At 42.9% G+C, this 12,567-nt stretch overlaps 1 protein-coding gene across 2 annotated transcripts in view; it reads left to right on the forward strand.

The window, feature by feature from the left end:
• WDR17 (WD repeat domain 17) overlaps positions 1-12,567 on the forward strand; it is an 811,699-nt gene that overhangs the window by 117,935 nt on the left and 681,197 nt on the right. For both annotated transcript variants that reach the window (XM_069244628.1, XM_069244620.1), the window contains exon 6: positions 11,133-11,255. In XM_069244628.1, coding sequence (XP_069100729.1) covers positions 11,133-11,255 — 123 coding nt within the window. The remainder of the gene's footprint in view (positions 1-11,132; positions 11,256-12,567) is intronic.

Below are 12,567 nucleotides of genomic sequence, written 5' to 3' on the forward strand. Positions count from 1 at the left end.
CCCCTCTTCAGGAGTTAGAAATAGAGCCACCAGGGCTATAGCATTAGAGATCATATTAATATAACTGGCCCAAATCAGTGGCTCAGATTTATACATTTCTCTGGGAATTTTATTAGGGACAGTGGCTTTGGCTGATTTTAGCGATGCTATGGCTTTATTAGTTTCTCGTAAGGAGAAAACTATTGGGTCCCATATACCAGCCATCTGGAGGTTTGGCTGGGATCAACAGTGTTGAATACATGTCAGCACTGAATTTAATGCTGAGTGGAACATACAAATTGGTGAAATGACTGTGAGTATGGAAGTGGTAAGATCTTGCGTTATCTCAATTACCGTAGGAAAGAATCTTCCAAAAGGACCCATTATCATTTGACTTCATTGCCTCCAACAGATCCTGCCAGATAGCATCCTTATAGATCCTTTTGGCTTTGGTAAGGGTGTTTTTATACTTCATTCTAGCTTATCACCACCTGTGAACAGCTCATAACAGCAGTTTTTAGGACCAGTTTTTCCTCTGAACATTCAGTGTTATACCATTTATTTTTGTTGGTTACAACCATCTGTTTGGGAGATACCTTTTGGTAAAACAAATGTCCTAAAGTTTGTAAACAAGTGTCTCTTGAATGGTAAGAATCAGGAAGTCCTCAACATCATAATTTTCTTAATTAAATAGAGCTGCCACAAACAGGTCATAAATCCCACTATACAGGTTTTGGTTAGATATTACTTTTGCCCATGTAACTCATCGATGATTTTAGCTAATATGAGCTCAGGTACTTTAGTGCTTCATTTGTTGTCCAACCTTTGAAACACCTCTCCAAATAGGGCAAGAAGTAAAGAGTTGTGATCACTGTCATGGCGGATGTCTACCCTCATATCACCAAACAATGGCCTCAACCTTATATCTATAAATATGTCATCAATAACACTGGTATATTGGTCATGTTCGAAAGTGGGAGCTCTACCCAGATCTGAGAGGGTATGGCCATTACATACTTTAAGTGTTCGTCTCACACAGAGGGTGGACAAATGGAGGGCAGCACAAGAGCGTAAACGTTGCGGTCTCCCAAGTAACCGACGAATGCCCCAGAATTTGTCCTCCGAATTGGTTAGATCACTACTATATATAGAGGGTTCAAAGGATCAATTAAAAACACCGGCTACTAGAATCCTAACTTGATGTAGAGTAGATTGTACCAGCCCTTCCAACTGAGCAAGAGTCTTAGAGTCTGCTCCGGATGTAACTAATCTAGCATACACGTTGAACACCCTCAACATAAAGCCCATTGGGAAGGTGACTCGAACACCTAGCAAATCAGGAGAGTTTATATTTACTGGCATCTGAGAACAATGTAGCTTATTACTTAACAAAATAAATAATCCTCCCTTAGCACTGCCTCAATGCCATATGTTAGAAAACCTTCCACAAACGTCGAGTCAGTAGCCCAAGTCTCCTGCAACAGATAAATCTCATGGCAACTAACATAAGAGACCTACTCGAGGTCTAGTAGCTTACTCTTCACACCAGCCAAATTCCAGGAAATGATATATAACTTACGGCAGCTATCTTCTTCACTGAACACACTTTGTGGAAAGAAGCTAGCTGGGCCTTATCTAATGTATTGTTGGCCAAACAATTCCCTGAAACCGCCAGGGTATGTACTTGATTAACCTCCCCATTTTCTATAATCAGGTGCTTAACTGGGGCCAAGCTCCCCGTTTCGGGGATCCCTTCAATACATGTTGAGCTGCTAACAATAGGTAGTCAATCGATTTTTTAAATGGAGCTCACATTAAGATTTCTTGATTTCTCAGCTAGAACATGAGCCCGGGATATATCAAAAACAAGATCCCCCCTAAAATTGGCAGAGAATACAGCATTCAGTGGTGATAACTTCAATTGTATACCAGTATTTTGTGCTGCCCTAAGATTGCAGGTACGGAATTCAAAATCAGTACGGCTGTTGACTAGCAACTTGTCCTTCAGCAGCACAGAAATAAAGTCATAGTCAGACCCTTCCATACTTTGTCATGTGGCGTTCTCAATATCTGATCTTATAACGGAAAAACAATTTTGCTTAGATCTCCCCCAATGTATGACCTTGTTCATCAAGGAGTCCTTATTTTCAAAATACCCCAATTGTAATTTGGGCACCTTGACCATATAAAGAATTCTTCCAAAGCTTCCTGCTTCTTGTAGGTTGAGTTCTAGGGAACCATTACCATGTATGTGGGGTTGATGTTTTGAAGCGCTACCCAGAGCCTTGCAGAGCTCATTCCCATCAATGTAAACCCTCTAGTAAAACAGTGAGTCCTTACTTCCCCTTTGTCTATTAGTCACACCTGTGGGGGAAGCATCACATTCCATCCGAAAGAATGGTAGAAATAACAAGAGACACTGACTGTTTAATATTGTGCAATTTGGTGTGTCAGCTATGGTTTGCATGGCTGTTGTGCGAGTTATGGATTGTGGACTCAATTATAGCTGGTGAATTTCAGGGATTTTTTAGGTTTTATTTTGTAACCACAACTTCACTTTAAAATTTCAGGTTTTTTTTTTAACCTACATTAAGGTGTTATCACCATTCCTAATCATAACTTCAAATTAACTGTACTTATGTAATTAATTTCAGTGTTATCGCGACATACTACATCTGATACAGACATCTTTTTACAGATCCCTTACCTCAGAATTTCCCTCAAGTGTCAGTGTGGATCCAGAGATTTTTGTTGAGCAGTACCCCTGTGCGCCGTTAGGTGGCGTCGATTAGCTCTTTGTCCATCATCGGCATCGTCAACATCAGATATGACATCGCGGGTCTTATATAGGCGGCACGCTGATGTCAGTTCTTTTCTTTTTGCACCAGCAAGCACTGATCGGAAGAGAGCTACCCGTTAGTCATTTTTTGACTGGATTTTCTTTTACTTTTTGTCAAAGGTTTTTTGAGTCACTAACTCCTGATACATCGAGGAATGTCTTCTGGGAAGACCGGGGTCAGGCCCTGTGGACCCTGTCATCGGGCGATGTCTGTGACAGATCCGCACCTCATGTGCCTCTGGTGTTTGGAGCGCGATCACAACCCAAAGTCATGCTCCGAGTGTTGAGCAATGCATCCAAAGGCTTTGAGGGAGCGGTCCCTAAAGCTGATGGCAGCCCGACGCTTGACTCTGCGCAAGTCAATGTCCGATCGAGAGGAAGGTCCTGGGAGCAGTCGCAGAGTTCTCCATTGTCACCGTTCCACTCCATGGCCTTGGGACAATAAGGTAAGTCAAGGCACAAGAGGAAGTCAAAGAAAGCAAAAGGTTCTGCAACTTCAGCTCATTCATCAGCCGATGGGACAGAGGAGCATCATCGTTCCAGGCCTCCCTCAGTGGATCCTCCACACCTCCCCATGTTTCTGGGAGCCATATCGACTCCTGCTAAAAGAGTTCTGTAAGGCTATGTGACTCATTTTTGGGCAGTCTGACACTGCTGGCATGCCTTCAGGCCCTGCAGAGTCAGAAGGGGCCCTTTCGGGTTCCGCACCCACAGCTTCAGCCTTGGTGCCAAGGGGCACCCATGGATCAGTGCTTGGTTCCAGGATGACGTCATACCACATCGACTTTTATTGATGCTGACTCTTCCAGCGCCGCCCACACCCCGGGTGGTGCCGTCCCCATCCTCAGTCTTGACACAGACCTAAATGGGCGTTATACGATACTGACTCTGGCGCTGACAGGAGCCGTACTTCCTATGTCAGATCCTGAGCCTTTTTCCTATGGGCTAGGTTACGGTGAGGAATAGGAGGGGTCGCTGGACACTTTTGAATACCAGTTCCAAGATCCTATGGACTGGTGTACAGACTTGGGTGCACCCAGTGGACTGGATACCTCCCCAGATACTGGTATGCTTTCTCCCGCTGTTTTGGCCATGGAGGAAGGAGCTTTCTATTCTATGCCGGTGTTAAGAGCAGCTGAGGAACTGGACCTTGAGTAGCCTTCCGTGGCAGTCAGGACTAACCTCCTGACAGAGACGCTCCAACCTGGAACTTCATCCTCAAAACCCTTGTTCCCCTTCAATTAAGCCCTACAGATGTCCTACTTGGTACTTGGGTCAAACCCAGCACAGGAGCTCCTGTGAAAAGAACTGTTGCCCACTGCCATTGCCCTTTCCCTGGTGACCCAAGTTTCTTTATGCAACACTCCACCCCTGAGAGCTTGGTTATCCAAGCCTCAACCTCACATGGCGCGTTTCCTTCCATACCCCTGGATAGGGAATCAAAAAGTCTGGATGCACTTGGGAAGAAGATGTTTTCTTCTGCCAGTCAGGCATTGCGGTCCATGAACACCGCATGTCTTTTGGGCCATTACTCCCACACACTGTGGGATACGGTTGCACAAGTGCTGCCACTGGTCCGGAGGAGGCCCAAGCTGTACATTCCCAAGCAGTTGCTGATGGGAGAGACGCAGCAATGTTCACGATCTGATGTGGACAGGAAACAACTGTTTCACCGCAGTTTCACCGACAGTGGCCCTTAGGAGCCATGCCTGGTTGACGACGTCTGCCTTTTTGGGGGATGCCCAAGCCAGTCTTATGGATATGCCATTTGGTGCCACCCATCCCTTTGGAGAAAAAGCTGAATCGGCGCTCAAACGCTTAAAGGATTCTCATGCTTTGGCCAGGTCCTTGGACCTTGCGGCATCTCTGCTTATGGCACTTTCGTGGCTATGGAAGGGGTGCCAAACCACGTTCGAACCACGTTTATTCCCATCCAGCCACTGTGCCATGTATGCTTCCCAGCTACTACATGGCCGGGGATGTGGGATCCACTGACCTTGTGGAACAGGAAGCCAGCATTCTGGCCACTCCACTGCCCCACCCCCTCTACAGCTGTCTCCAAACCTTCCTAGTCCGACTCACCCCCACCAGGGACCAGTCGGAGGCAGGATCCAGCATCACCTGCCCTGCTGGATGTTCATCACGTCAGACAGGTGGGTTTTGCAGATAATCCAAAGAGGCAACTCCCTCCCCTTCAAGACTACCTCTTTGTTCATGCCATCATCCTAAATTCACATGATGGAGAATCACTTGGCACTACTCCGAGAGGACGTTATGGCTCTCTTGTCCAAGGGAACCATAAAGAATGGCCCTGTGCCAGAAGTAGGTCCTGGGTGCTATTCCCACTACTTTCTGGTACTCAAAAAGGACAAGGGCCTCCGCCCTATTCTAGACCTTTGGTCCCTCAATCTCTTCCTCAAGAAGAGAAGTTCAAAATGCTCACTCTGGCTCAGGTTGATCAGAAGTCTCCTACTGTTACTAGGTTCCTCAAATGTCTTACTCATATGTTTCCTCCATCCCTATTCTTTATGCCCCAATGTGATTATTCATTATGTCCCAATGTGATTTGAATTTTGTTCTGACATTCCTGATGAGTGCTCCTTTTAAATCTCTCCACAATTGTCCTCTTAGGCTCCTCACCTTGAAAACAGGCTTTCTTGTGGCCATTACATCTGCCCATAGGGTGAGTGAGCTGCATGCATTGTCATCAAAGCTGCCCTACCTTTCCATCTATCCTGACAAACTGGTGCTTTGCACTAGGGCTTCTTTTTTTTTTACCAAAAGTGGTTATGCCCTTTCATAAAGGCCAATCCTTCACCTTGCCTACTTTTTATGCACCCCCACATCCTTCTAACTAAGAGCAGAGACTCCACCGCCTGGGCCCAAAAAGATAATTGCCATTCTACCTTGATCGTACAAAAGAGTTCTGGGTGAATGATCAACTCTTTGCTGGTTATATGAGTGCAAAGAAAGGTCAGGCAGTTCAAAAGTGGACCATATCCTAATGGGTTGTACTCTGCATTACAATCTGGTATGCATTGTCCAAGAAGCAACCATCTGAACGTTTTTGTGTTTATTCTACTAGAGCTACACCTGTGACTACTGCATTAACACGCAGATTTCCAGTCCTTGACATCTGTCAGGTGGCAACATGGGCATCTCTGCACACATTTACCAAACATTACTGTCTGGACAGTATGGTCTGTAGGGATGGGTTTTTTGCCCAGTCGGTCCTGCAGGACTTTCTAGAACGATCTTAAGTTTGGTGACCCACCTCCGGAGATGGTATTGCTTGGGTATCTATTCTAAGGTAAGGAATCTGCAACTAGATGTCTGTATCAGATGGACAAGTTACTTACCTTTGATGATGCCTTATGTGGTAGAGACAATATCTATTTGCAGATTCCTTACTGAACCATCCATACTTTCCGCTCTGTGAACTGATGTTTAGGGACAGGGACTCCCCTTTCAGGGCCTTAAGTCTGATGCATCAGTGGTCAGTGTTCTTTATGGCTCTGCACTTCTGGCATGGAAAGTTGTGAGAAAAACTTACATCAGCATGCCCGGGTGGCGCCTATATATGGACCCGAGACGTCATATCCATCGCGGACACTGCCACTGACAGACGTGGAGCCAATCAATGCCACCTAACAGCGGGCAGGGGTACTGTTAGATTAAAATCTCCAGATCAAGACTGACGCCTGGGGGAAATTCTAAGGTAAGGAATCTGCAATTAGATAAGGCATTACCAAAGGTAAGTAACTTTTCCATCCTGCTTTTTTGAAATTATTAATTAGATTGATGTGTGCAGCAAGGGGTGGATGCAGCACCTGGCCTTTAGCTAGGCCCTGCACCCAACCCACCCCAGGTGGCCAACCCATGCTGCTCTCAGCCTTTGGCCATGCACAGCTGGGGATGATCAAAGAGCCTGGCCGGACCAGGCCCTCTGCCTAATCCATCAAAGGCAGCCATGCAGGGCTCAAAAACATAATAGAAACAACCTCTTTGGTTTTTTGTTTCGGCAGAGGTTCTTAAAATAACGTTTTCTTTGTTCTTCAGTTTCTGTTATTCTTGGAGCAATTGTGTTTTTTGTGTGTTTGCACTGTTTTTTTGTATTTACTGTTTTTGTTATCAGTCTTGTGGAAAACACCTGAAAAAACGTTTTTTCTTGGATGAATGTTTTTATCCCAATTCTTTGGTCTTGTTATCTACACATATGTTCGTTTTATGCTCCAAGTGGTACAGTCTGAAGATTTTGAAGTATGGATTGTTTTCACGTTTGACTTGTTGCAGCACCTATACAGAAGTGCAGTGCATATCTATAATGTTCTCTGTTTTAGTAGTCATTTTCTCCCTTTTGCAGCTCACATACTCCCTCTCATGCTTTCACTTGAGGTGTCTTGTAATTGTAACATGTAAATGCATAAAGTTTATATTTTTCATTTTAAATGGCCCCTGTAAGCTATTTTTCAAGACCCCTGACTCGACACATGTTAACTGAGGTCTATTGTCCTTAATATTGAGATTGTGAACTATGGGAGAGGACCCAGCAGTAGTCCTAGAGTTTCCTAGTTCTGAGTTTCGGACAGTGGAGTATGAGGCGCAAGCGCTGTGCCTGTCAGAATCTGCAAATACCAGAAGGAGCTGACAAACTCTGCAACACAAATAGATTTTTTGTAAAATGTGTGGAAACCCCTCCCTTATGCCTGGGGGTCAGGGTGTGCCCACCCTTCCTCCTCTCCTCCTCATGTAGCCTTTATTTTATTTTTTTCTTTAAGGGCGCAAGGGCCCGGGGCCAGGTGCACTGTTGTCTGTTTTACTGAACTATAAATGAATTCGGTAAATTAAATGTTCTAACTGTACATGTTCCTGGTTATGATTTCATAGGATTTGCTTCCTAAAAAATACGGAATAATTGAAAGCGATTTCTACACATTCACAAATTGCAAAAAGCACCCAGACACATACTGATGATATCACAATCACCAAAAATATTGTTGCACTGCCATTCTGAACCACAGGACTTTGCAGTGAGGACCTGTTTGGACTCCCAGCTAAATTTTTTGGAAAAATGGTAATTCATGAAGGGTAGACTCCTCAAGAAAGCGAAAATACAACTACTCAGATAATGGGAGAACAATACTGATGGAGAGGTGTGTAGCTAACACAGACCACCTATTTTAAAGATCCTCCCTAACTGTGCCTGGAGCCGCAGAGCAGAACATTTGGAATTTTATCTGAAAAACTATCAATGATGTGGGTTTAACAACTCGCAGTTTTCCTGAAATCTGTAAGTGGTGGTATGACCTTTGCTCACATACTGGGGAGAATCTCGCTTTTAGGTAGAAGGAAGCTACTGCCACCTTCTATCCAGCAACTATCAACAGCGATAAAGGAGGCCATTGAATGCAGCCTCATTTACAGAGGCCATATCTGGCCTCACTAATATTGATACCTCTGAGCCTCCTCAGCAGCATACCGATTAGAGTTTGAGTTGTAATTAGCACAATACAAATGTTGGAGCTTAACATTCTTTTATTATAACTGTAAATCCAATATATAAAAACATGTAAAATGTGTGTTGGGGGCTCATGTAACATTTCAATCCATTTACATTTTGTTGGATTTTGCCCTTTCTGCAGGGTCAGCACCAGATGTTTTGCCTTCACTCCTCCATTTTTGCTGAATTCATTTTGTTGACCTTAGGACTCTGTGCACTGCACCACTGCTAACCAGTGCTAAAGTGCCTGTGCTCTCTCCTTAAAACATGGTAGATGTGGCTTATACCCACTTGACATATTTACTTTACTTGTACAACCCTAGTAAAGTGACACTACCTGTCTCCAGGACCTGTAAATTAAATGCTACTAGTGGGCCTGCAGCCTAGCCTCTTAAATTAATTCTTCATTACTGCAAGGCGTGCCTCTCCTGTAGGATAACATTAGAGTTAAATTATTACATTTTAGAAATATAATTTCCAAATAGGAACAGGTAATCAGTTCTTTTTTTGTGTCTCTGGAATTGTAATTTAAAATCCTAACTTATTGTGAAATCAAATTTAAAATTACAGGTTTTCCCATCAAGGGCAATATGATCATGGTTGTCTAATCATGGGTAGTGCAAGTGACTTCATGCACCTTTGACCATTGATAAAAATGAGAAGGGATCAACTCCTTGCCCCACCATTACCGCTCAACAGGAAGGACAACGAGTGCTAGCTACAGAAAGTCACTCAGGCTGTTAAAACCTAATTTCTTTCCAAATCTTAGTACTGCTGTGAAAGCTGATTTAATTGCTAGTAAATTTGTATTGATTAACAGTTAAAAATGTACATGGATTAGGCTAACATGTAGATAATAATGTGCTTGGGAGAGTGTGCCCACTTGAATGACCATCATAATGTGTCTAACAATTAATGAAGAATTTGTACTTAAGGTTTAGCTAATGTGCACATGTAGAACAAAATGTATTAGTGGGTCATAAGAACGTATTATTATTATGTATTGCTGAGAATATTTGAGCCTTGATTAACTAAAGGGGTTTTGGGCCTAGTCGACCAAGACTCGTGTTAAGTTTCCTGACATTAATAACTGTTGTAAGATGTTTTTGTAAGAAGAGAATTACTGTTAGCCACTGTTCACACTGCACTGACCAAGTGATTTGTAAATGTCTTAAACTTTCCCATGATAACTGCCTATTGAATTTTTCTGCATTAGAAATTACTACTTTGTAGATTTGATTTGTGAGAAAGAGATGTTCCCAAGAGCTAACAATGGACGCACTGATTACATCTAGGACTTCAACAAAGAAGTTACCTGACGAAGCTGACGATGAGAACGAGAGAAGAGGAGCCTATCCTCAATGTGTGAAAGACTGTTTAATTATGTTTTAGATCTAGGTTTAAACACTATTGGTCCTATTGCAAACGTATGTTTTCCTGACCAGTGACAGTGTGAGAAACTGCTTTAGGGAAAATAGTATATCCAGACCATACCTTGCAGAGTTGGTGGGCATGCCATGTCATTCCACTTTCTCCTTTACTCTTGTCCAAGTCCCGTTCATGGAGCACCTCAGTTCCAAATGTCTTTTTGTGCCTTAACCATCCTCATAGAGTAATTGAGTTAATGCTAATTTCCGAGCTTGATAACCATCCTCATGGAGAAATAGTGTTAATGCGATTCTTTAGCTTGATGCCCTTTTTGGTTCAGTTAACTCAGAGCCCAATCATGGCTAAGCCATTTCCTTTTACTGTCTCATTGCTGACGTTGACCAGACGGATGTCCAACTGATAGGGAGAAATCGCAGCTTGCTGACCCATTGAGGAGAGGTAAAATTAAATGCTATTGTTCCTGCTACAGATTATTGGTAATTTCTTCTGGGTACCAACCGCTATTTTGATAGAGCTCTAGTTAGATTTTTTCCAGATTAACTTTTGACTAAATTTCTTTCGCATGTAGTCCAAACATGCCATTCGAATTTGAGGGTTAGGTAGAGTGTCACTTGCTTACTAATGTCCTTAACTAAGAATTGATTTTGTTCACCTGTTGAATCTAGATGTATGCTAACTCTGTGGTTCAGTTAGTGATGCTACTAATTTGTACTGTAACTCTTGAGTGTCTAAATATCAATGCACTAGTTAAATTGAGATTCTTTTGATGCTTTTGTCACCCTGTGTTGTTTGTATACGCTTATCATTTGGTTTTGAGACTAATCTACTTGATATTAGCATTCTTAATATAGGGAAATAAACTTCTAATTATATAATAATGTGTGGTTATTCATGGCCACATTGGTCATGGTGGGAAAAGTTATTGACAACAAAATATTAATGATGCTAAACTGAATGAGTGGCTGTATTGCCGAATGGAGTTATGATCCATGGTAGAATCACTCTAAACATAGTCAAAAGGTCCATCAAACCTCTAACGCGTCCCCTTATAATAAATTATCAGAGACCAAATAAGGCAAGACGCTCTCACACTGCGTTCATGACCCCTGAGACCAGGGCAGGATACCGGGTACCCAAGGGCAGCTGCTACCCCTGGCTACCCGTAAATATTATCCATAAGTATGATTGTTTCTTTATTTCCAACTGTGTTGGCCCTCGCTTGAAACTGATATAAAGTTATATATGTCCAGTAATGGCTTACGTGCTCTAGTTTGTCCACTTCCTACAGAAGCCTTAACTTAAGCAACGGGTTATTTTGATGGCCATACAATTATATAAAGGTGTGCATAATGATACTTGTTGACCATACCCTAAATTCTCATTCTCTAAGCAGATAATGACCACTTTTTTAAAAACATTTTACAGATTCTCAGGTTGGTGTTCTACGTGTGTGGAATGTTTCAAGAACAACACCGATAGACAATTTTAAACTGAAGAAAACAGGATTCCATGCTTTACATGTATTAAATTCAACTCCAAAGAAAAAATGTGAGTAATGGGCAGAGATGTGTTTTTCATTGTCATGCGCTGCGCGGCATTGGTGTCTGCTTTGCCAGTACCGAGCTGAGAGACAGTTCTGTTTCATGAGCCGTTTCATAATAATTGTAAAATTATTCAAAAACAAAACAAAATCTTCAATACTACTCAAAGTCCTAATCCTTTTGCCACAAAACTCCTAAAGCCGGTTCTTAAACAGTTGAATTTAAACGTGAGACGTGTGATGTGGGCTCCCACATGACAGATCATAATTAATTCTTACAGTCAGGAATGCACATTTGTTGCAGGAGTAGATTGAACCTTTTACTCATAAAAAGTCCACTAAGATGCCTAGGTCCTTCGAAAATTAAAAATAATACAGACAACTAAATAAATTATAGATTTTTTGCAAATCAAGTCACTTGTCAAGTAGTAATATAGCACCCGTTTCCTTTTTCCATTGTGCAGTTACTAGTGTAAGCTTTGTGAAATTTTCAGAAAAAATTGGAATCCTTTATTTGGATTGGGGCTGCTGTGTTCAGACGGTTTGAACTAGAGCGTTGAACCATAACCTGATTTTTTCCAGTGAATTTGACCTTTTTTTTAATCTAGTGCTTGATTAACAACCCTCCTCCTTGCACGGCCTTCCGTGTCTGAGTTGGGCATTGCTTTTATGTGGGGTATTGTTTGTTCTCCTAACCAAAACTTGCACCTTTCAGTTGTGGTTTAGTTTTAATTCATGACCAGAGCTGCACTTATACTGTGGTTCTTTCAGTGAATTTAATCATGCTATAGGGTGTAATAACCAAAGTCACCTATTATTTAATGTTAACCTTTACATTTTTCAGTTAATTTGTGAGGTGTTTTAGTTATATACCACTTCCAAGATTGTGGTCTCCCAACCCTCCCAGGGCAGCCAAACCCCCACTGCACACTGTCTTTAATGGTGCACAGAATGTGGCTGGTCACTGTGCTGTGGCTCCATTCATGCCCTGCACCCATAGTGGCGTAATGAAACTTGAGGGGGACCCCCTGCAAAGAACATGGAGGCCCGCTCCAGATTCACTCAGGAGCTCTCAGGCCAGGTGCTGTGCTGAGGGGGCCCCCTTTAGCTTGGGTCGTCCTGCACCACAGGGGCTGTGGGGGTCTTTGTTATGCCACTGGGTGGCCAGCCATCTGAGGAGTTGACCATAGCATCTGGCAGCAGCCTTTGGCCATGTCAGACTCTGCACCCAGTCCTCCTTGTGCAGCCAAAACAATCAGCCTCCCTGTGCCCAGCACTCCATTGATGGCCATCCCTTTACTGCACACAGCCTTCGGCCCT

This window comes from Pleurodeles waltl, chromosome 1_2 (genome assembly GCF_031143425.1).
Source record: "Pleurodeles waltl isolate 20211129_DDA chromosome 1_2, aPleWal1.hap1.20221129, whole genome shotgun sequence".
In the NCBI taxonomy this organism is placed as follows: Eukaryota; Metazoa; Chordata; class Amphibia; order Caudata; family Salamandridae; genus Pleurodeles; species Pleurodeles waltl.